Source organism: Limulus polyphemus, unplaced genomic scaffold, assembly GCF_000517525.1.
Source record: "Limulus polyphemus unplaced genomic scaffold, Limulus_polyphemus-2.1.2 Scaffold334, whole genome shotgun sequence".
NCBI lineage: Eukaryota > Metazoa > Arthropoda > Merostomata > Xiphosura > Limulidae > Limulus > Limulus polyphemus.
Window position 1 is genome coordinate 299,772 of NW_013665944.1, and position 23,288 is coordinate 323,059.

The window sequence follows — 23,288 nt, forward strand, 5'->3', positions numbered from 1 at the left end:
AATGTTATTTTTCAACTGTTCTTTTTGGATAAAACAAATGCAGGCACAACAGCTATAAAATTTAATTTTCACTAGATCTAATTTTAATATATTTTCATATAGTTAATTTCTTTTGTTCACAAATGATTGCATTGTAATTGGTGTTAGTGGTACAAACTACAAAACCAATTTAATAATGAAACTCGTCAGAAGTAGTTGCATTATACTTTATCATATGTATGTGTGATTTTACAAAACTCATTTTTCATACTTGCCAACTTTTCAAAGTTCTCATGGGGGAGATTTTGCATGACTCATGGCAAATCAAGCAATTTACAAGCAAAACTGGTTTAAAGCCCATCAGTTTGCAAATACCCATGCATTCTTTGATTTTATCATTTGTTTTCAATTCTGCAGGTCTCAAGATATCATATTTTCATTTTTGTAAATCTCAGACTTAATCTTAACACAATGTTGTTTTTTTTACTTCCATAAACCAGTGAGGGAGTTAAATGAACAAGTAACAGTTACATAAAATTTTATTGTATTGACAGACACTAGTTAATAAACTATCAATCACAAATACAGAACTTGTGCAAAACCCTTCTTCAAAGAGTCGAGATTTCTATCATATTCCTTACAGGCACTCTTTAACACTGTTGCAGAAGGCTTAAACTGGAAACACTCCTCATCTCTGTTGATCTTGGTTCTCAATAAAGCCTTTAATGTTGTTATGTCTAGTAGGGATCTCTGGTCAGTCTGAATCTTTTTGACCATGGAGAAAACTCATTCACACTCTGCATTACTGTTAGGAATGGAACACATGGCCTTAGCCAATCTACCCAGATGGGGGAATTTCTCCTGTTTGGTAATGGGGTCTGTCGTCTTCCTGACATCTTCCCAGAATACATCAACTGAGGTATCTGCAGGTTGAAAATCACTATCATGGCAAAGCTGAAAGTCTCTAAATTCCTCCTCTACAGGCTGATGGTCATCTACAGGAATGATAGAATGGAATTTCTGACACAGATCAATGATATCTGCTGGTTTCATGTCTATTCTCTGTTCTGGCAAAAGGAAACCAAGAGAATTCACCACAGGATCTTTAAAGGAGAACTTGGCCAGCATCTTGTCAACAACAGCAGTATAAAAACATCTGATCACCTTAAAGAATCTGTCCATCATGAAGGGCTCCAATTCATCTTCATGAGATGCTATGTAGCTCCTGGCAGGCATACCAACAGCCAATAAATCATCATCCAGGTGGTGATGTCTTCTGTACTCTGGATGACCCTGGTGTTGATGACACCACCCAACATACCAATCCTGGAATCATCTAATATGGTGTTAAAGATGACTAGAAATGGGAGGATATAGCTGAGGAAGCAGAAGTGTAGGTGCATCTCATGGCTTGCAACACTCTCTGTCACCCTCTTCACTTTCCCTGGTCTCTCTGAATCCTCATGGGACAGAAAATAAGAATGAAGGGCTAGCCAGTAGTGTAATAGTTGTTGAACTGTCCTATGTAAGCTCAACCATCTTGTTGAACAATGCTTCAAGATCTTTAGTGGTTCTGTCTTGGTAAAGTCAACAAACTCCTGGTACTGTACCTTTCTTTTAGAACTATGTTGGAACTGATAAAACACATCAATCAAGAGATTTGGCACTTGACACCAGCAGGTACACAAAGGTTGTCTAAATGACATACACATCCCAAATCGAAAACAACTGGGCAAACCTATCCTACTAATTACAGAATTATGCCTACCAGTCATCACACTACAGTTGTCTGACATAAAAAAAACAAGGTTGGTTCAGGGAATATCATAGGTGAGAAAAACCTTCTGAATGTGCTGAAAGATATTTTCCCCTGTTCCAATTTTGCAACTGAGAATGGCAAGGAATCTAGTAGCTGCTCTGTCAGTAAAATATCTTGCAAGAATGGCAAGGGTCTTCTCTGAGTTGGTGTCGTTACTCTCGTCACATATAAGTGAAAATGGTTGCCTCCTATGGTGATCCACAACTTCATTGTGCAAGGCTGGAGCTAACGGTGTCTTGGCCACCTGTGTTGTCTTTGTATGACCGCAGTGAAACTTGTGAGCTATCTTGGAGTCAGGAAACATCATCTTAAAAAGCTTGGTAAAATGGTCAGCAACGTTGAAGGCTATGTTGTGCTCTGTGATGAAGTTGCTGAATAGAACCTCTACTCTGATAACACTGGCATCTGTTGTTGGGTTCACAAAAACTGATGCAACTGAGGAGGTGTTTGTCTTTGCATTCTGGGTGGTAATGTTCAATGTTGTCTGACTATGCTTCCTCAGGTCGTTCTTGTCACCATGACTAATGGTAAAAGTTCTGTTGCAAATCTGGAATAACACAATAAGAAACTTAGGAATTTTAATCTAACTAAACAATGAAGAATAAAAATTAGGGCAGGGGTTCCCCTAGCCTAGGCATTTAAAAATTTTTTAGTTGCAATAAAAAGAATCAACTTAATTATAATTAAGGATACTACATAATCAGTCAGAGAGTTAAAGCATTTTATAAACGTCAAGTATAAAATAAAATAGGCCTATCTTGCAAAATGCATGTGTTTTTGAAGTACATTTGGCCACCCGGGGAAATTCTGTTTCCCAAGATGTCTGGAATGTGCACTCGTAACATTTTCTATTCTCTGCCAACAAAGCCATTTTTAGTATTCACGTGAACAATCACGCTTTGTCTTATTTGTATAATCAGTTTTAATTGGCCAAGAAGAAAGTGAAGCCCAATTTCTGGTATGAATCACGTGTTTACTCAACTGGTTTTGCTATAGAGAGCAAACGATTGGCTGATGTTTACTGGGAAATTTTAAATGTAAAAAAAAAAATTAATTATAGTTACACAAATTGGTAGATTTCCAGAAAAAATCGGTGTACATGCCTAAAATCGGTAGAAATGACTAATTTTTAAAAACCGATCAATAGGTCGGGTCCAAGGTCCAAATTTGGGAAACTCCTAACCAAATCATGAGAGTTGGCAAGTATGCATTTTGAAGTTAAATTTTTTTCAGTGATGTGGAGGGAGTAGTGACACATTATAGTAAACTCGTGTAACTCATTTTCACAGCCAAGATATGAAGTATTGAAAGAAAATGTCGTCAAAGTAAAATGTACAGTTTTAATTCCATTGAATCTTGTAGAATTATTCTAACAGTAAAACTTGAACCGACTTTTCCTGTACTGTAGGATGACTATGCAGAAGAAAGGGAGATTCTTCATTTCCATTTTGTTATGTGGAAGGATTTCCTAGCTCCAGAGCAACCATCTTGGCTTCTTCGATTTATCAAACGAGTCAATGAACACTATGTTTCAGACAGAGGTCCTCTTCTAGTCCACTGCAGGTCATCATTGTTTTTGTTTTTCAACATTTTATTTAGTTTCTTACATTATTTTCATGCTAGTTTTCTTTCCAAAGAAATTGACAATAAATGCAGGTGATACTGCTGTCAAAGAATGGTAGTAATGAAGTTGATATATGTTGTAGTCCATAAATTTGATAATGAACAATATGGTACATATATAAATATTTGTGTTAAGGTATGTATTTATATATAGGATGTCCCAGAAGTCTGGAACAACAAGGAAAAATACACAATTTATTCTTTATTTATTTATTATTCAAATTGCATGCCATTAACAGCCATACACATATAAAACCATGGTATACTGTGCCATCAGGATATATTTTTTCTTAAGTATGTACAACTGACATTAGAAATATGTTTGTTTAACTTTAACAATATAATATCTATTTTCTATATGGGTCCAAACTTTTGGGACACCCTGTATATGTTGGTACCTTCAGTGTAGTAATAGAGTTCAGTTTGTAAAATACTTTCTAATTCCCGGTTTTAAATTCATGAAGATCTAAATATTTTCCAAAGTTATTGGTATTATTAAACATGACAAAAATAAAGCCAAGACTATTTCATTATCATGTGCAAAACCTAATGTAGCTAAGGACTACATGAAATTAATTGCATGAATTTTAATTCTTTTTTGTCAAATGTTTGTACTGAAATATTTAAAACCTGATACTTCAAAGAATCTATTTGTATAAATTAGAATAAATTCATCTGTGTGTATGCTTTTCACACCTACACTTTTTGACTGATCTCAACGAACTTAAAATGCATCCGTAACTCTATAGCAGTGATGCCACTTTTTAAACCCTGTTAACCTCCTTCTGTGCATGTTACTGAGTTACATTCAAAATTTAATTAAACCACTACTATAAATGTATTATTATAAGATTATTGTTATCAAGTACGTCATAATTTAAAGTTTTATATTATCTAGGTTTTATTCCTTTATTTTAAAAGAAACTTCTAAGACAGGAATTAAAACTGCATTTTTTGCTGTCACCTGACCCATTCGAGGTTACAATTCTCAATTTTAAGAGCTCTTATCAATGAACTGTTAGTAGCTAATATAGACTGTCAGCTCCAACAGTCAGAGTTTACTTCCATATGTATTTCATTACCATCTGGAGACCTTCCAAGAATTTGTCCCACGTGTGAAACATTCTAAATATTTCTAAGTTTAAGGTCAGCCATGCTCACTTGCAAAGTTGAAGTTGTGTTGCTAAGCGACAGTTTGAAGTTGAATGGCATGCTTATAGCCAACAGAAAGAGCAGATTTCCCACTATTAAGCTATATCCTGAAGAAACCTCTACTAATGTGTGAATCTGTAGCATGTGATAGAATAGAAGCTTAGCCCATTGTGATATAGAACTAAGAGAAAATGGAAAATAAAATTTAAACATTCACCTTAAAAAACTTTGATATGCATTTAGGAGGCTCTAGAGATTATGCAAGTAAAATATAAAAACTGTAAGATAAGAAATAGTATTTTTCTACTCAAAATGAAAATCACATTGCATGTGAACTATTCAGAGTTCGAGTGCAAATAACTACATTTAATAACAAGTATGCATCTTTAGAGAGTGACATGGGGGAGTCATTATTCAGATCAGCCCTCCTCTCCTTCACCAGAAAACCCTATATTTTCTGCATGCATTTAATGAGTACATTAGCAAGTTATACGACATAGTCATACTTCATTAACTCACTGAACATAAAAGTTATTTTCCGACAAGAATTTTAAAATGCAATTGATAAGTCTCATAAGAAAATTGTTATTGGGGAATTTAAAATTTAAATGATACCTCCAAGACAATTTTTTTTACTTCAGCTGTTTGTTGGGCAAAACAGTTGTTACCTGAATAAACTTTCTTGACAGTTTTTTTTTCCTTTATTCAATTCAAGTAGAAAGTAAAAAAAAAAAAAAAAATTCCACCATAACTGGTTGTTTTCTTTTGTTTTTAATATTTTATTAATTTTATATAAATGCTATTTTATGAAATAGATCAACATAATTTTTTTTTCCTGATTTTAGTGCTGGGGTTGGAAGAACGGGAACATTTGTTGCTATAGACACACTTGTACAACAGTTAGGTGAGGAAGGTCAAGTGGATGTGTATGGATGTGTGAGTAATTTGAGGCACTCCCGCAACTTTCTTGTCCAATCTTTGGTAAGCTTTAAAAAAATTCATAAGTTCCTTTTGTAATGGTGAGTTTGTGTAAATTATTGTGTGACGTAGTTGAAAGTAAGATATTAATACTCCAAGCATGTTTAATAACAGTCAATAATTATTTAATTTTACATAACAGCTGGCAGGAGTTTTTTCTGTCAGTAATGTTTATTTATTGACCATTTTGTTGTGATGTTGAAAAAAAGAAAAGACTAAAATTTTGTCCTTAGTTTGTAACGGTCTAAAATAAACATGCCTCTACAATTAGGGCTCAACAACAAAAACACAATTTATTCACAATAGTAACACTTAGAAATAAATTCAACACCTGGTAAAACACAGTTACTAAATAAGTGCATGGCCAGGACTTCACACCAATATTACTTAATAAACAATTTATTATAAATATTAATAAATCAAGAAAAAGAACCAGAAAAAAAAACTGATTCCAAAAAAAATACAGCAAATACAATATTCAAACAATACCTTTCAATATCAAGTGACAAACAGCAATAACTATATCCTTTAATAACTTTCTTGAGACTCTCTCTTTGTTAATGAAGCTTCTGGCAGGGTATTTAGTCACTAAGTAGGTCACAAGAGAACAACCTTATGTAATAATAAATTTAAATAATCATCTGCTACATTAATAATATTTGTATGTCACCGCCAGGGAAGCTGGTGTCAGTTTCATCATACAAACATTTATTTACTAAAAATACAAATACTTTTTAATGCAACTAAAAATTCATAAATAAACTAAATGATAGAAATTAATAATGAATGAACAATAAACACAACCATAATCAATAAAAAAAGAAATTGAATTTGCTATCTAACAAGATTGTGAGAAATAGATTTCAGACACTGTAATAAAAACTTTCACATTGTTGAAAAATAATAATTTTCGTCTTTGGAATAAATGATATAAAATTGTAATTTACAGATGTTATTGGCTTGTTTTTAAGCTGATTATTCAGTTATTCATAATTTGTGATATTTTTTTTTATTAATAAGATTTTTTTGAAAACGTTTATTTCCTTATTAAAAATAAAATATCAAGATTTCAAATGTAAGAAGCTAAAGAAAAAAATTTACATATATGCATGTAAAAAAAACATATTGTTTCTTTCATATAATGAGTTCTTTTTAATAGGCATCATTTGCTAGCATGGATTAGTAATATTCATGTAATGCCCACTTTGAGGTTCATATGAGTATTTATGCATACAGAAATGTATACATGTGCATGTGTATATATACATATGTAAATATCTTTAAAAAACCTAAAAACCTGGGTTGGATTGCTTAACTAAAGAAAAATTCTGTTGTATTTTTGTATTAAATGTTTATTAAAAATTAAATATTTTAAATGTACTCTCAATGATTGATTGGACATATCTTCATACATGTATATTGTAATTTTATAAAAAAAGAATATCAATAAGTGAATAAAGAAATGGAAAAGATACCAAAAAAAATAGTAAAGTAAAAAAAAAATAAACACAGCATCAAAACAAACATCCAAAACCGAGGCACAAATCATAGGGTGGTCATTATGTAATGTGCCCTGGTTTTTCAGGTACTGGCAGAAGTATGACTGAAGTTGCATTGGGGGTACATCGTCTATCCAGTTTAACCTCAACTTCACCAGCCTCACATTCTTAAAAGAAAAGGAGCAGATGTGTTGGTGCTTTAACCCACGACATTCCACATCTTTACCACCTTTTGCTGCCTGCAGACAGAAGTGGGAAGATGGTTGCTCACAAAAAATAAATAGATAAAATAAAAACATTAGTAAGAAAGATAATAAAATAGAATACAATACATCAGTGGGGTTCTTAATTCTGCCAGTACAACAAAAAAACCAGGGCACATTACCTAATGACCCACCCTATGATTTGTGCCCTGGTGTTGGATGTTTGTTTTTGGCTGTGTTTCTTATTTTTTATTACTATTATTTTTTCAAGTATATTTTTCATATATTTATTTACTTTTTTCTTTTCCTTTTCTATAAAATGTAAAATTAAACTTAATTATATTTCATCTAAAGTTTGGATAAGCTGTGTAAAATTCCCACTATCCTCCCTTTTGTTGTAATTTGTTTACAAAATCTTTTGTAGCTTACTTAAATAACTACACACACACACACACACACATACATATGCACAAGGGTTGGACAAAGTAATGGAAACACCTGTTAATTTCCACATTTTATTGATTAATAAGAAACGAATATTCTATGAGCAGAAAATACGGCAATAATATGACATGAAATTGATGGTTTAATTTTTTCAGTAACCATGCCGACATCACTTGTGACACTATTTCTTGTATTATATTCATTATTTTAGGTGTTCGTGTCACTGAGAATCCAGCTAGACATTTATCTATAATCATACCTCTTTGGAAACCTGACAAATGTTTTGTAACTTAACAGTTTTAGAACCTGTCTTGATGGAAAAACAATAATGTACTATTGGCATACAGACAAATTCAGTGATATAGCATAATTTAAGCATGGTTAAATTACATATGGCTTCATCTTCCTCACTTATAGCCACCAAGAAAAACTTGAAATAAAAATGTGAGGTGTTTCCATCATTTGGTCCAATCCTGATTTTTATTTATGCACACACACACACACACACACACATACATATATATACAGAACACAGTTTGAATAATTTTGTATACCTATTCAAATTACCCTTATGAAAAGAAACTGTGGTACGCCATAACAAAAACATAAATGTATACACCACTGTGTTTTGATAAAGCTATGTGGTGAACTGTAATGTCAAATGTGGCTTAAACCTAGGTAGAAACCTTCAAAAGTCAGGGTGAAAACTTAACCCAGAATGAAAATCCTAGTAAATCATGATAAACACTATAGTATCACACACACAGAGGAAAAACTTTCTCAATCAAATGTCTAAACTGTAGCTATACAAATGAAAAATTAATAAACCATGACAAAAACTGTAGTAACCCAAAATGTTAAAATACCAGTAAATCACGATGTTTATTTTCTATTAAGCACAAAGCTATAGAATGGGCTGTTTGTGCTGTGCCCACTGCATGGATTGATTTTTAACATTACAAGCCCTCAAAGCCACCAGGAGCAAATCATGATGAAAACTTTTATCATGTTCAAGAAATGAATTTAACACAAAAGTATGATACCCTCTAATCAAAGCACAGTAATCCACACTGTGAAAACATGAGTAAATACATAATGAAAACTGCAGTAACCCAAACTGTAAAAATACTAGTAAATCATAATAAAAACTGCAGTAACTCACAGAAGAAAATTAGTAATTTAATGTAAAAATCCTAGAAACTATGATGAAAATTCTAGTAATCTAAATTAAAACTATAATAACCCAACATTAGTAGTTCAGTGTGAAAACTAGTAACCCATGGAAAAAAGCATTAATAATTCCACATGTAAACTTTAGTAATCAACATTAAACATCCTTGTAAACCATCATGAAAAACATTGTAGTAATTCAGGATGAAAGCTCGAGTAAACTATGGAGAAAATCCTAATAAACTATAATGAAAACTCAAGTGAACTGTAATAAAACCCCAGCAAACCACAATGAAGCCTCTAGTAAGCTATGACTTAACCTAGGTAAATGATGGTGAATATTTAGTAAATAAGAATAAAACCTTAGTAAAACAAAATGGTATACTACTACAGTTTCCACACACACGTGTCAGACATTAACTACCAAAAATTTTACAAGTGATGCCTTTTTACCTTTAGTCACATTACATGAGTATAATACTGTATATGTCTACCCTCAAATAAACAACAAATATATATATGTATTTGTAGATGTGTATCATATATATGTGTGTGTGTGTGTGTATGTGTACGTGTGTATATATATATATGTATATATATAATAAATTTTCAATATTTCTTATGACAGAGACAGTTTTGTATTGAGATTATTAAAGATCAGATGAGTTATAGCAGTTAACTACGGTTGCTTAACATAAGAAAACAATTGTATGGTATTAACAAATGCCATTAAAACATAAGCAAGACAGTGTTTGATTTATTTATCACTTCATTATTAAATCAGGTTACGATTAAATGATGTTTCTTAACGTTAAGTAAAACCATATTCGTCTACAGATTAATCTTGACCACAGTGGTGACATTATTAAGTGCTAGCGTATCTTATGTTAGCAGTAAGTTCATTTCATTCAGAATACTTAATTGGCATTATCCCAAACCATGCCCTGATAAAGGTGAAGTTTAGTAAGTATCATACTATAACACTTTATGATAAACTATGGTTTACAGTTTTTGTACCCTAGTAATATTAGGATAAACTGTAATATACAGTTTTAACACTATGTTAGTATTGTAATAAGCAGTAGTATAATATGAACTTATGTCATTGTTTTGTTCCAAAACAATTTTTGAACCTTTTTTTTTTGACTAATATTAATTTTGAAGTAATCACAAACCTACTAGCATGTTTGCTAATGTATTGGATCATGATGTGATAAGATCAGTAGGAAATTGATCTGACTTGAAGGTAATTAATAGGGATTTACTACAATAGAGTTATGTATATGTATACCAAAAGAAATTCCATTTTCTGTTAGAAACATAATTAATGGACTTATCTTCTAACGTGGTAGAAACAATACATATTTGTTTACCGAGCTTTGCTGGAGCATGCCCAGTTTGGAGACACAGAAATGGAGATAAGGCATTTCAAGGATCATTATGAACATATGAAAGAAAAAGTAGGAGATCAGGAAAAAACTCGCCTAGAACTCGAATTTGAGGTTTGTTTCTGAAAATTGATTGATTTTTTGAGATGAAAATCAATATTATTTGAATGAAAGAAATGTATAGTTTGTTTTTAGTTATTGATAAACTTGGTTGTCAAAATTGTGTTATCAAGTCATCCAAATTTAAATGTGGAAAATTACTAATATTCATAACTTTTCGTGGATATTTTGTGAACAGTTTCAAAATTTATGTAATATTTCTAATTTCTATCAGTAAATTTGTACATAAAATTCATCTGATCTTTCATTATAACCAGATTTATCGTGTTTCAGAAACTCGGGGATGTGATTGAAGATCCTAAAACCTGCTGTGTGGGTACCATGGACATGAACATGAACAAGAATAGACATAATTTCATCATTCCATGTATGTCAGTACTTTTTTGTGTATATATTTGTGTTTTTCTTTTCATACTACATGTACTTAGTATTACTGACAATTGATAACTTATATTTTGCCAATTTTGTAATTAAAAATTTATTTTTAATATACTGTACTGTGGTTAAAATTAAATGTAACTGTCAATTTATAAACTTACAACTCTAGAATCCAAGGTTTGATTCCTTGTGGTGTACATAGTGCAGACAGCACAAGTGTAGCTTTAAGCTACAAAACAACAATGACAGTAAAAATAAGTATATTTTAAAGCTGTTTATGTAAAACAGTCAACAAGTAATTTTTTTAACTAGTTCAATAAGGCTAGAATCACAGGACAGTTTGTTTTAGTAAACACTAAATTACAATAATTCTATGATTTAAAATGTGTTAATAGATGAATATTTAATATAGTGAACTTGTGATCATAGCAGTCACAAGAATTAGTAATGTACTAGCTACAACCCACAAAACATTAGCAGTAGTTTGAATTTTCCTTATTCCATTATTTTCATGCATACCATTTAAGCCATGCTTTCTTGCGGGCATTATGCATTAGATCGATAAATCCTCATCTATTTGAAAAAATTTTATGTGGTCAAACAAACAAACTCATGTAGACGTAACTTTATTAATAAAAGTACACATAAACAATAAAGCAATGGTATTTATAGTAGTGTACAGAGTATGAAACTCTTATGAGCATTCAGTGTATGATATGGTTTTACAAGTTGAAACAAAGAAACTAACAAACATGAAGAGTAAAATCTGTAGTAAAGAAAAAATGTAGCTAAAAGGTGTTTATAGCAGTCTATGAGATGAACCGAAGCTCAATTATTGCAAAGTAAAGTAAATGAAAGCAAACTTAGCTGAATATACAGAAACATCTGAATGTGTATTCACAAAGTGATAAGCATATGGTTTTGAACTGCAAATGCATATCTTAGACCTAAATAAGTCGAGAAAGCCCATAGAATTTGTATTTAGTGTAATGTTCATTTTTTTAAGGAAATTACACATGGGTTAAGTGTTGTTTGTGTGAAATACTTTGCAAATAAAAAAACTAAAGTTGAAATCAAAGCCAATCCTCACCTGATGACAACAACATTGTGTCATCATGTACCATACTTGTTGCACTGAAAAGTTTGACAAAGCAAAAAACAGGTAAGGTGATTCTGAATGGAAAAGCCAATATCTGAAAGACTTTTTTCTACAAAAGCCTTTCTAATGATGTGAGATTTATAGTGTTTGATCAAGAAATTTACAAGAAAAGTTCCAGACAGACAAACACAAATGTATTATTTATACAGATTATTGGCATTTCTTAGTCATCTTAAAATCTGTTTCTTCATTGCATCACAGTATGTTTATCAAAATACCTATTACTTTACTCTCTTAAACTGTAAACAAAACAGTTGTTCATTATAAAGATAATACCAAAACTAATGTTCAGTTAGTGATTATTGCAGTAACTAAAAAAAAATTGTTCTTTTATAGCATCTATGATAAAAAAAAACAAAGATACATTATTTATTTTTTCTCCTGTAGATGACATTAACAGAGTCATTCTTCCTCCAACTGCTTCTCGAGACCATTCATCCTATATCAATGCATCATTTATTCAGGTTAGATGTGCTTATTTTTATATTTTGTGTGTAGATTCACGAACAAACGGATCTCAAAAAGTATTACTTTGTGCAAAAGAAATACAAAACTGAAGCTGTATCGAATTTTACATCACTCCTGCTTTAGTAATTTAGTGTCAGAAAATTATAAGATTTGTTGCACATGTGAAAAATTGTCTGCTTTATCTCAAAAAGTATTACTTTGTGCAAAAGAAATACAAAACTGAAGCTGTATCGAATTTTACATCACTCCTGCTTTAGTAATTTAGTGTCAGAAAATTATAAGATTTGTTGCACATGTGAAAAATTGTCTGCTTTATTACTTATTATTTAAACTGAAAAGGACTAAGGAACATGACCGATTTACTTGAATACTAAAGTTAGAGATTTATTGATAGTGTTTAAAAGTTTCAGTTTTATATGAAATGTAATAAATGTTGTTGTTTTTTTCACAGGGTTATGATCGTTCACTATCCTTCATTATTACCCAAGACCCACTAGAGAACACAGTGACTGAGTTCTGGAGAATGGTAAAGGAACAAACTATTACAACTGTAGTGATGCTGTCTGAACTTGGTGAAGGACAGGTACTTGTAAATATTTATATGTTTGTAAAGTGAAGTTTTGAATATTGAGTAACTTACATAATTCATGAAGAATCATTTAAATTTTACTGGTGAGAAAAATACGATAGTTATTTATTAATTCACCTCACAAAAGTAACTATATTGTAGATATTTATCATTTTCTGTAAGAAAATTAAACTTGTACATGTGTGTGTATGGTTATATACATATATTAAACAAATGAACTCGGAGTTTTATGTTTTGTGTATGTCAAGAAAAGTTGATATTTTTCTCATCACAAATAGTATTTTTTGATGATGAAACCTATTTTAGGTAAACTTTATTAAAAGCACTGGGTAAACACTACTTTTTACAATGGTTAAATCGACTAATTAATTATTTTCTAAAATTAACTAAGTTAATGTCTGTTTGCAATTTGCTTATACAACAGTTTATAGATTATGAGATTGTTTTTTGTACATGTCTCTGTTTAATATTTTGTCCATGTGTAGACAAAATGTCAGCAGTACTGGCCAAGAGAAGAAGAAAAAGAATATGATTACATAAAAGTCAAGTTCCAGAATGAGGAGACTAGGGAAAATATTACCAAAAGAGAATTTCAAGTTATTAACACAAAGGTACAGATATTTTTTTCATTAACACAAAAGTAAAGGTACTTTTTTATTAACATAAAGGTAAAGGTACTTTTTCATTAACATAAAGGTACAGATATTTGTTTCATTAACATAAAGGTACAGATATTTGTTTCATTAACACATAGGTACAGATGCTTTTATCATTTTCAAACACATTTTTGAAAAAAGCTCTTCTAGATATTCACTTTAAAAATCTAACAAGATAGGAATTATTGTACTATATTAAAGACACTTTCATTACAAAATGTAAACTTGTTTGGTATCCTGTAGTTTGTATTAAAATATTAGACTTTTCCAAGAACAGACATTTTATGGAAAGAATAAGTTAGTGATTGCAGCATAGCATTCATGATGTCTAGGGGAACAAAACTGTTTTTGCAGTAACTCCAGTGACCCTGTGTAATAAAATTTTTTAAACTTTTTCTTTCAAAAATGCCCCAAAACATACCCAGATGTTTATGCGTTTACTGATCAGCAATACTTTCACCCATGTTATTCTCATGATTTGTAATAGACCCATCCACAAAATGTAACTTTAATGGGAACTAAATTGGGATTATATCAGGCAAAAATTACACCTTGAAATGACCTTAATAAATTTATGAAAAAATATACTTGTGTTTTTTTATTATATCATAATTATGCTAATTGTTGCTAATAAGCATTAGTGGATAATTTATTGTATCACTTCCCAGATTTTCTGTATAAATTTCACATTTTTGTTTTCCTAGAACACATATTGTTCCAGTTTATAAACTGGCATTATAAAAGTATTATTCTTCTAAGGAACAGTTCCTCAAAGTATTGATCTCTATCGATGCTATCACATTACTTAACACAGTTTGTAACGTGCAGGATCTACATACTACTAAGCATAGTAGTACTTATTATGTTTGGCAATGTGTCTCTCACTTGTTGCCATTGATAAGTAATGAGATTCCTTGATTGGAGAAATAGCTTTGCTTGCAGGTGTTAATACATCTCATGTACCTATGCTTTTGCACGTTGTGGTGACTGATGAGGGAATTTTGTATTGTTCTCATGCTCATTTTAACATTTTTCTATATAGCCAAGTACTTTCTTTGCAATTGCTTTTAATCATCCATCTACTCTATGAAAGAGATCAACTGTGACATTTTTGAAACACAGACAGAATGGTGTTGTGCAGATGGTGCAAAACCCGGAAATAAGGTCTCTTTATGAAAAGTTTGAAAAATCGGGGGTTGTTTTATTTTGGAATAGTTTGAACTTATTAAAATTTGTTACCTATGAAAAGTTTGTGTGTAAAACTAGGGTTTGTTTTATCTTGTGGATAATTCTATAAAGAACTATTAAACATTATTAAGAGGGTTTCTTGTTGTGCATATAAATCAACTACAATTATTGTTTCCTTCGTGTATTTAAATAAGTCTATTCCAACAACTGTGTATTAGAAACAAGAACTTCAGCCGATATCCAATAATTCATGTGTTATATGAACGAAAACAAAATTGCTTATTTGGAATTTATGTGGAATTTTATAAGGTACACATGGTTTACAGAAAAATGTGCTAAGATGTCAGATGATTTTATACGACTCTGAGAAAGATACTGACTATTTAAAAAGGTACTTTTGTATTTTATTCACAGAGAGCTATATTATGATAATAAGATAACAGTAACAAAAGCTCATGCGTACAACATTCACAACTTTTAAAACTTTGTGTTAAATACTGTGGATTAAACATTCTAATAGGATAATGTGTCTGACAAAATGCTATTCTTAACATTGTATTAAGCTATAATTTCAGAATGAGACTAAGCATACTTTAAGGAGAGGTGGTTGAAACGAAAATAGCATCTGGGAATTTAATAATATTTCAGAATTTGGATTTTCTTAGAAGCTGAAATGAGTTTGGTGCTCATTATGTTTACATAAGCCGTACATATTGTTTGTATTTTTGGAATTTACCATTCATTTGTGTATTAATTTTGTGATACATTTTTCTACTAACAATATAGATTTATGCTTTAGGGAGATGAAAGTATTCAGTCATAAGCAATATAGAGGTCAGAATTATCAGGAAAACATGTGTTTGCCAAGAAAAACAGTAGATATAAAATAGTTAAAAATTGTTTTTTTATGGGTTTTATTCTCCCAGGAAATAAATCATCTCAGTTAAATGTATACATGTGTGTGTGTGTATACAAGCCAAAGTCTCATACTAAGGATTGATATTGTGTGAATGCGTGATTCTAACATATATGGAATGTTTTGAAATTAAATTATATTCTTTTATTACAGAACAATGACAACCATACTCTCACCCAGTTCCAATTCCTTGGCTGGTCCAGTACAGTTCCAGAAAACACAATAGCCTTTATTGACTTAATTGAACAAGCTCAACAGAACAAAGAACAGGACCCTAGTAGTGGTCCTGTTACTGTACACTGCAGGTTTGTAAACGTTTAGGTTTTTGTAGTCTTAAGTTTGCAAACAAAAAACTGTGAAACTAAAAAATTCATATTAATCACTTGATGGTATGATATGACTAATGTACACACTAGTAAGTGTGATGTAAGTATGCGTACAAGGTTTCTTTGTTCTTGCTTTTATTGCACTATATAAACACACACACAGCCTTAATCATTTGATCCTTTTGACATGAAGAGAGAAATTAAAACATTATGCTTTTTTCTAATGAGATGTAAAAATCTACTTGCAGTGGAGGTGGTGACCGGAGTAGCATATTTGTCACCTTAAGTGTACTTATCCAACAGCTGAAGAATGAAGAAAGAGTAGATGTCTTCCAAGCTGCAAGATACACACGCTCTCAGCGTCAATGCATGCTGAAAACACTGGTAGCTACTCTTAGTTAAATGAGAACTCTGTTATTAAAAAGATTCCAGAGGGTTTTTTTTTTCTATTGAAAGTTAAAGAAAGTTAAATTTGTTTATTTGGAAGTACTTCTTAAGTGTAAATTAACTTTACAGTTTGACAGGTTGCTTCAAGAGAGAGAGAGAAATTATTTGATTTTGAAAATTATGTGAAATTATTTTATTACTTTAACCTTAAATCCCAAAAACATGAATCTGTCTCAGTGACAGGAACATATCTCAAAACTATGTTTTTTTAACTTTTTGTTGTTGTTTTTTTCTCTTTACTCTTACAGGCTCACTATGAGTTTCTTTACCAGGGAATGTTGGATTATATTCATACTCACAAACTTTATGACATGGGTGACACCCCACTTTGAATAAAAGAAGCATAACTTGTTGAATGTGTTGTGTGTGGTTCCTACATTGCCAACCTTTGAGGAGAAATTTTGTGTTCAGCCAGTCATTCAGCTAGAATGGATTTTAACTAGTGCCTCATCTTGTTTTTAGAGCCATTTCAATGTTTGTGTGAAGAGAGTGAATCTGAGCTAGTTCTTAAGGACAAGAAATTGCCTTGAGAGAAAAACAGCTGTATGAATCCAGACACAGTTGTCACAATAAAAACTTCTCTGTTCGGTATAGTTAGAAAGTTGCAGTCGTAATAACTGTTTCTGCTTGATAAAGAAATCAGGTGGATATTACCATGCTGGAGGAAATTACCTGCCACAATTTCTTTCAGCTGTTCCTTTGACTGGATAAAACTGACTGTTACAATAACACCATTTGGATAAACCAAGATTCTATCATCAAGACTTTCAAAAACGGTTTGCCACAGTTGTTCGTGTTTGAGAAATAAATCAATTTTTCCATAACTAAGTAGAGGTATAGTTGTCTGCCACAGTTGTTTCTCAGTTATAAATTATGTTATAGTCATCATCATAACTGGGCAATATTACTTGTCACAACCTTATTTGATAAATTAGATCAGTTGGCTAGGGAAAAACCTGCAAGAACTGTTCTTGTTTAAAAATCATGTTAGTGTTGATATCTAATAGTGCAGTGGCTTGTATAAATGTTGCAATCAATATAGATTAATATATGACCTATCAATGAGTCTTACTGTCTTTGCAGTAAGTAAACAAGATTCTACTAGAAATTGACATATTTTAATATGTAAGGAATAATTGCTGTTTGTCTTGAGCAGAAAACAGTATTGATGTATCTTGCTTCAGATGCTCAGTGGATGTACATGTGCCACCAAACCAAGAAGTCAGCTGGGATGTTTTGATAAAAGTGCCTGTAGAGTATAATTGTTTAATACAACTTACTTATATTTAATTGCCATTATTTTAATCTGTTTTTAGTGGATTATACTATAGCTCTTTGTTTCATATTAGTTCATAAATGGTGACAGTTCCTGTAACCATAAAATGCTATGTTTCTAAATATTTGCATGCCATTTATTTCACTTTAAATATATATATAAGAAAAAGCATTCTATAGAAACAAAGGCAGCTACTGTGTGGATTTTAGATTGATATTTTTTTGTTTTTTAAATATTTCACAGATACTTAAAAGTAATGTTCTTTGAACGTAAACCTTATTTTACTTTTTAATAAATTAATCTACCAGCTTTACAGGTAGATACAGGTAATTTACCAATAGTAACAATGTTGATTGAAGGTGCACAGGATAAATGATTTTGATTGCATGCTATTTTCAAGATGTTTACTGAATATTCACGGAGTTTAACAAGTGATAACTAAAGCAAAAATTATTCCTGTGTGAAGTTTCTTAAAAATCATTTGTCCCTAATACATGATTTACAAATTTGTTTTTGTTTTTACGTTTTTGTAAAGTTTTTATGGATACAGCTAGTGGACTAATCCATATTTAGCTATGTATTAAGTTTATTTTTTCTACAATTTGCTCAAATGCTTTTCAAGAAAATGCTTTAGCAGAGTTTTTAAATTAGTGACAGGTTATAAACAATAGTTAGTATACTACATAGAATGTTAAGTGTTTATCAAAGACATTATTCTTCCAAAAACAGGTAACAAAGATTTTTTAGCTCTGCCAAATATACCGTACATGCATAACATATAAATCAAACTATCTTGTATAAATATCACATTACCATTTGAAACCCCTTACAGAATATGTGTAAATTTTATCTGTACACTTGTAAAAGTGTGACGTAAATGTAAGATTGCTATACTTAATGTAAGATAATAATCTTGATTGAATTATGTATAGCCATACCTGGGAATCCATCCTCTCAAAGTAACCTAACATTTTTTTTTCTTTGATCATTCACTTGTTCATTATATTAGTTTAAAAATTGTGGAACAACTTTAGGTTTTTATGTACTTACTTTTATGTGTTTAGTATTATGTTTTTAAATTAATTTCTAAATTACATTTCAGATTGTTATATTTATGTTTTGTTACAACACAGTTAAAGTACTTAAGTGTAAACTTATAAAAAAAAACATTAATACATTTACTGTACTTTTAATAATACATTATTAGAAAAAGTTACTTACTCAGCATGAGCTTGTTTCATTAATCAACAATCAAATGTTACTTCAAGGAATAGTCTGTACTTGCAGATTTGAAGTAGTCATTTTTTGTCCAATTTAACATTTTTTCTTTAATGCACTTATTCCAAAATATTATGTATGTAACTAGTCATTGTAGACTTACAAAAGATATAAATTACTACAAATTATTATAGTATCCAACAAATCTTGCCATATTGAAAATAATCTTTACTAACAATGCTGCTACATGTGGGTAGGTGAACATGACTCAAAAATACCTAATGTACAAGATATTTAGAATTATGGATCATTTGACGAAGACTTTGGGGATTCTATCATCAAACGTAAAAGTCAGTTAGAATGAAATACAAGTCATGCACATTTCAAGTACTGGCATCATATGTTCAATAAATATCTTACAAAATTAAAGAAAATTTTGAAGCTTCTGGTAACATTGGTCTTGTTGAAATACAATTAAGAACTGTATTCCTTTAAACCAAAGTGAACAATCTTATCTTAATTTTAGAACAAACACTGTTATACTTATGTTCAATGTTTTATACATTTTTATAACAAATACTCCATTAATTAACTAGTGTGTTCCTTATTTTCATATCATTTGGTCTCATGTGAATAGCATTAGTTCACAGTGGTATGTAAGTATAATCATATTGTTTAAATACCCTGTTCCTGTGAAGTATATGTCTAACATCTGAAATAAAACATGTTTTCTTAGTTGTTGAAGACTGACTGACTGGCATTATATGCTGTAGTAGGCATGACTGACTGGTTTTATTATTTTATTAGGTACCAAATGTAACTTTGCAGTTTAGGCTAAATTGTAATTACAATTTATATATATTGCATACTTAGTTTATAAATGGCACTACTATTTGTAAATTGTCAAGTTTGCTGAGAAATATATTTGATTTACTGGAATAGACGTGAATTTATGATTTGCACTTCATTTTATTAAAATTTGTCATAGATTTATAAACTATGTAGATTTAGAAATTGGCATGCACTAACAAAAATAAACTTAGTTTAATAAAACAAAGTGTGCATTTGGAAATTGTCGTGCACATTTCTCAGCCAATTTGTTCATTTACAAATTTTAGTGGCATTAATAAACTGACAAGTCCACTCATAATTTTTTTGGATAACAGAGATGAAAGGACTGCGAACTGTGCAATGTGTAAATTGTGCATACAATTTAGCTTATATTTAAATTAAAACAGTTTATAAATCTCATTCGTGTTTAATATTTGTTCATTTTGGCCCATGTTTTTTACATACCATCCTTTTTGTATGTGTAAACTGCCCTTAATTATGATTTCTTAAGAACATAACAGTTCAGAATAACAAAAAATGTAAAGACTGACATGCCTGTTTCAAATTGGATGGCAGTAATTTTGTTTGTTAAAGACATTACTTTGGATTAACAAGTAGTACAGTTTACATCTAATACTAAATTTAAAAAAAATTATTAATTTATACAAGTTATGATAAAAAAGTAAAAACAACTTTTGCCTGCCAGAAACAATATAAATGATAACCTACTACTTGACTCTTTCCAGTAATTTAATGGTTGTATACCAGCCGTCCTAGTAAAAATTATCCAAGTGTCATCCCCCTTATTTATGTGAAGATCTACCCCCCACCAGCTTTGCATAATATATATGTATGTTGATAAACCATGATATATGGTTAACAATATCTAAAGCACATAATAGATGTATATATATATATATACGTTTAATTATGTTATCATGTTAGTTACCAGAAAATTAAGGTTGTTGAATTATCACCTGATGAATACATACTACAGCATAGACAACACTGCTCCTTTAAAGGAATGCTAGTTTACTGAAGATAACTCCAGCTACTCATCTAGTACACAGTGGTATTAAAGAGTTTTGGTTTTTGAAATTTGTCTGTAATGAAGCTCTTATCAGCTATCACATTACAACTCAATAATTATTATAATGTACATCTTAGAATAGATACTGTCTGAAATTTTTAATTACAGCAGTGATCAAAATTATTTTCTTTTCTTGTTATTAGATAATGGATACATAGTTACTTTGTCTGAACTAATGCATAATATTTTAATCCCAGCTCCTGCCACAATATCTTTGTATGTTTTCCTAAAATATAACTCTCCAATGATTTCTGAAAGTTAATTTGATATTACAGACCCATTACTCTTTATTATATCTGTTTTAATCACTACAGCTTTTAACATGAGGTTTGTGTTAAATTGATAATTAAAATTGTTGCTTTAAGTATTAACTCTAAAGGCACAACTCAAGTGATATGAATTGCTCAATCAATGTCTTAAGTTTATAATTTAACAGTAAAACTTTATTTCCTCATTTTATTTGTAGCTGATTATTATGTGTACCTATGAATCAGTAACTCCAAAAGAACATGAATTAGTTAGATGGCATATAAGTAAACTTCCCATAATGCTTCAGATTATTCACACTATGTGACATACCTGGAAGATACCTAACATGACCTGTTATTCTGTTTTAGAAAACTGTTTGTATCAGTTAATACGGTGTAGAATCATTTTAAAAATTCATTATAGGGTATAAAATGACTGCTTAAAACCTTGAATTTGTGCAGGTATTGTATTTGTAACTTATCTCCTCCTATGTTGTAGTGTGAGTAAATCATGAGATTTAATGGTAAAATAACTAATTCATGTTAAAAGGTTAATAATTTTGTGCATTTATCAAGTTCTCTCCAAAATTTACTGTAACATAGCAAGTGAAGTAAGCTACCATGCTATTATACATACAGTACTTATCAAGCTTCCAGATTTATAGGTGTCTGGTTGGTAGCTCATTCTGGCCATTTTTATACTTGCTGTTGGAATAGCCGAGTTAAAAATAAAAAAATTATAAATATCTGTTAAAAGGCTGTTTGTATTTTATTTCATAAATAATCAGTAATTGAAAATTGAGAAGTTGAGTTAGTTATCTTGTTTTAACATAACTAGCCCATGTATGCACTTCCAAAAACAAAAGTACAAAAGACCTATAAATTTAAAGGGTGATTCTGTTGGAGTTCTCAACAAACCAAATAAAAACTTCATATCTCAAAAGTTTCAATTTTCTCGTAATTTTTAAACCATAACAGTTTACTTAGCTAAAATTTTACTGAAACTTCTTTGATAAAGAAAATCTTACAAACTGTTTCTTTGAGCAAGCTGTTTTGCATTACAATTTCATGTCATTTTTTCAGTTTAACAGTTGTCTTTTTAGAATCATTTAACACTGACGACAGATGTATTTCTGTTATGCAGTTAACAGTAAAAAAATCTATACATTATTTTACTATTAAATACATACCAACAATTCTTCAAAAATCTGCTGAGAGTGATATTTGGATTTATAGTGCGCTCTAAAACAATGTATCCAGAAGAAATTGTTGAAAACATAATTTTACTGAAAGTTGTAAAAAAATGTGATTGTATCAGTTTTTTATTCTTGCTCCAACTGTTATTTTGAATATTAAAAAAAATAAATTAATCTGAATTCAATGAACTTTATAAGTTAGGGAACTGTAATCTTCATGAATTTACTGAAACTGTACATAAAAATATGTATGTCTTTGTAAGCAACAATAAAAATATTCAATTTCTATTGCCCATATTTATCATGAATTAACAAACTTATGGGATTTACATGCTGGTTAAAAGTAACCAAAAATGTTTACACAAATTAAATTTCCTACAATTATGTTCCTCAAAATTCTAATACAAATTTTCTGAATAAACTTTAGTAAACCAATTCCACTCATAAGCTTTGTATTAACCAGTTATGTATATTTACATGAAAAAGTTTTGATGGAGATTTACAGTGACACAAAAAGTTTGTAGAAAGCAATGAATTTACTCTCCGAGGTTGACAAAAATATAGGTGTTTAGTGCGAGTAATGTTCTTTATGCGATGCAATAAACCTACCTTGATTCAGGGTGTTGGAGAAAAGGTATTGTTATTACTAATTTGCTCTCCTACATTTCTCAGTGAACAAACTGAAAAAAATCAATATCATTGCTACTTGTCACTAAGACTAGTTTTGGGAATCACTTCCCTCATCGGTAGTTGTGAACAAGAGAATGCCATATAAAAATGAAAACTTGTAATGATGGACTGTGCTTGTGTCCAAGTGAATTATAATTAAAAACAATACTATAATATAAAATGTTTCAAATTTAATAATAAGGTTTAACTGTATTGAAATAATTTTTAATTGATAAATTTCCAAAAAGGTATTACCAG

General features: G+C 30.4%; 1 protein-coding gene across 1 annotated transcript in view; it reads left to right on the plus strand.

The window, feature by feature from the left end:
• Positions 1-22,623, plus strand: part of LOC106457457 (tyrosine-protein phosphatase 69D-like) — a 276,299-nt gene extending 253,676 nt beyond the window's left edge. Inside the window, exons 20-29 of the mRNA XM_013916878.2 lie at positions 3,207-3,361; positions 5,419-5,554; positions 10,220-10,369; positions 10,649-10,742; positions 12,300-12,376; positions 12,832-12,963; positions 13,455-13,580; positions 15,883-16,034; positions 16,304-16,439; positions 16,751-22,623. Of these exons, the coding sequence (XP_013772332.2) occupies positions 3,207-3,361; positions 5,419-5,554; positions 10,220-10,369; positions 10,649-10,742; positions 12,300-12,376; positions 12,832-12,963; positions 13,455-13,580; positions 15,883-16,034; positions 16,304-16,439; positions 16,751-16,834 (1,242 nt within the window). The 3' untranslated portion in view covers positions 16,835-22,623. The remainder of the gene's footprint in view (positions 1-3,206; positions 3,362-5,418; positions 5,555-10,219; positions 10,370-10,648; positions 10,743-12,299; positions 12,377-12,831; positions 12,964-13,454; positions 13,581-15,882; positions 16,035-16,303; positions 16,440-16,750) is intronic.
• Positions 22,624-23,288: the final 665 nt, after the last annotated feature.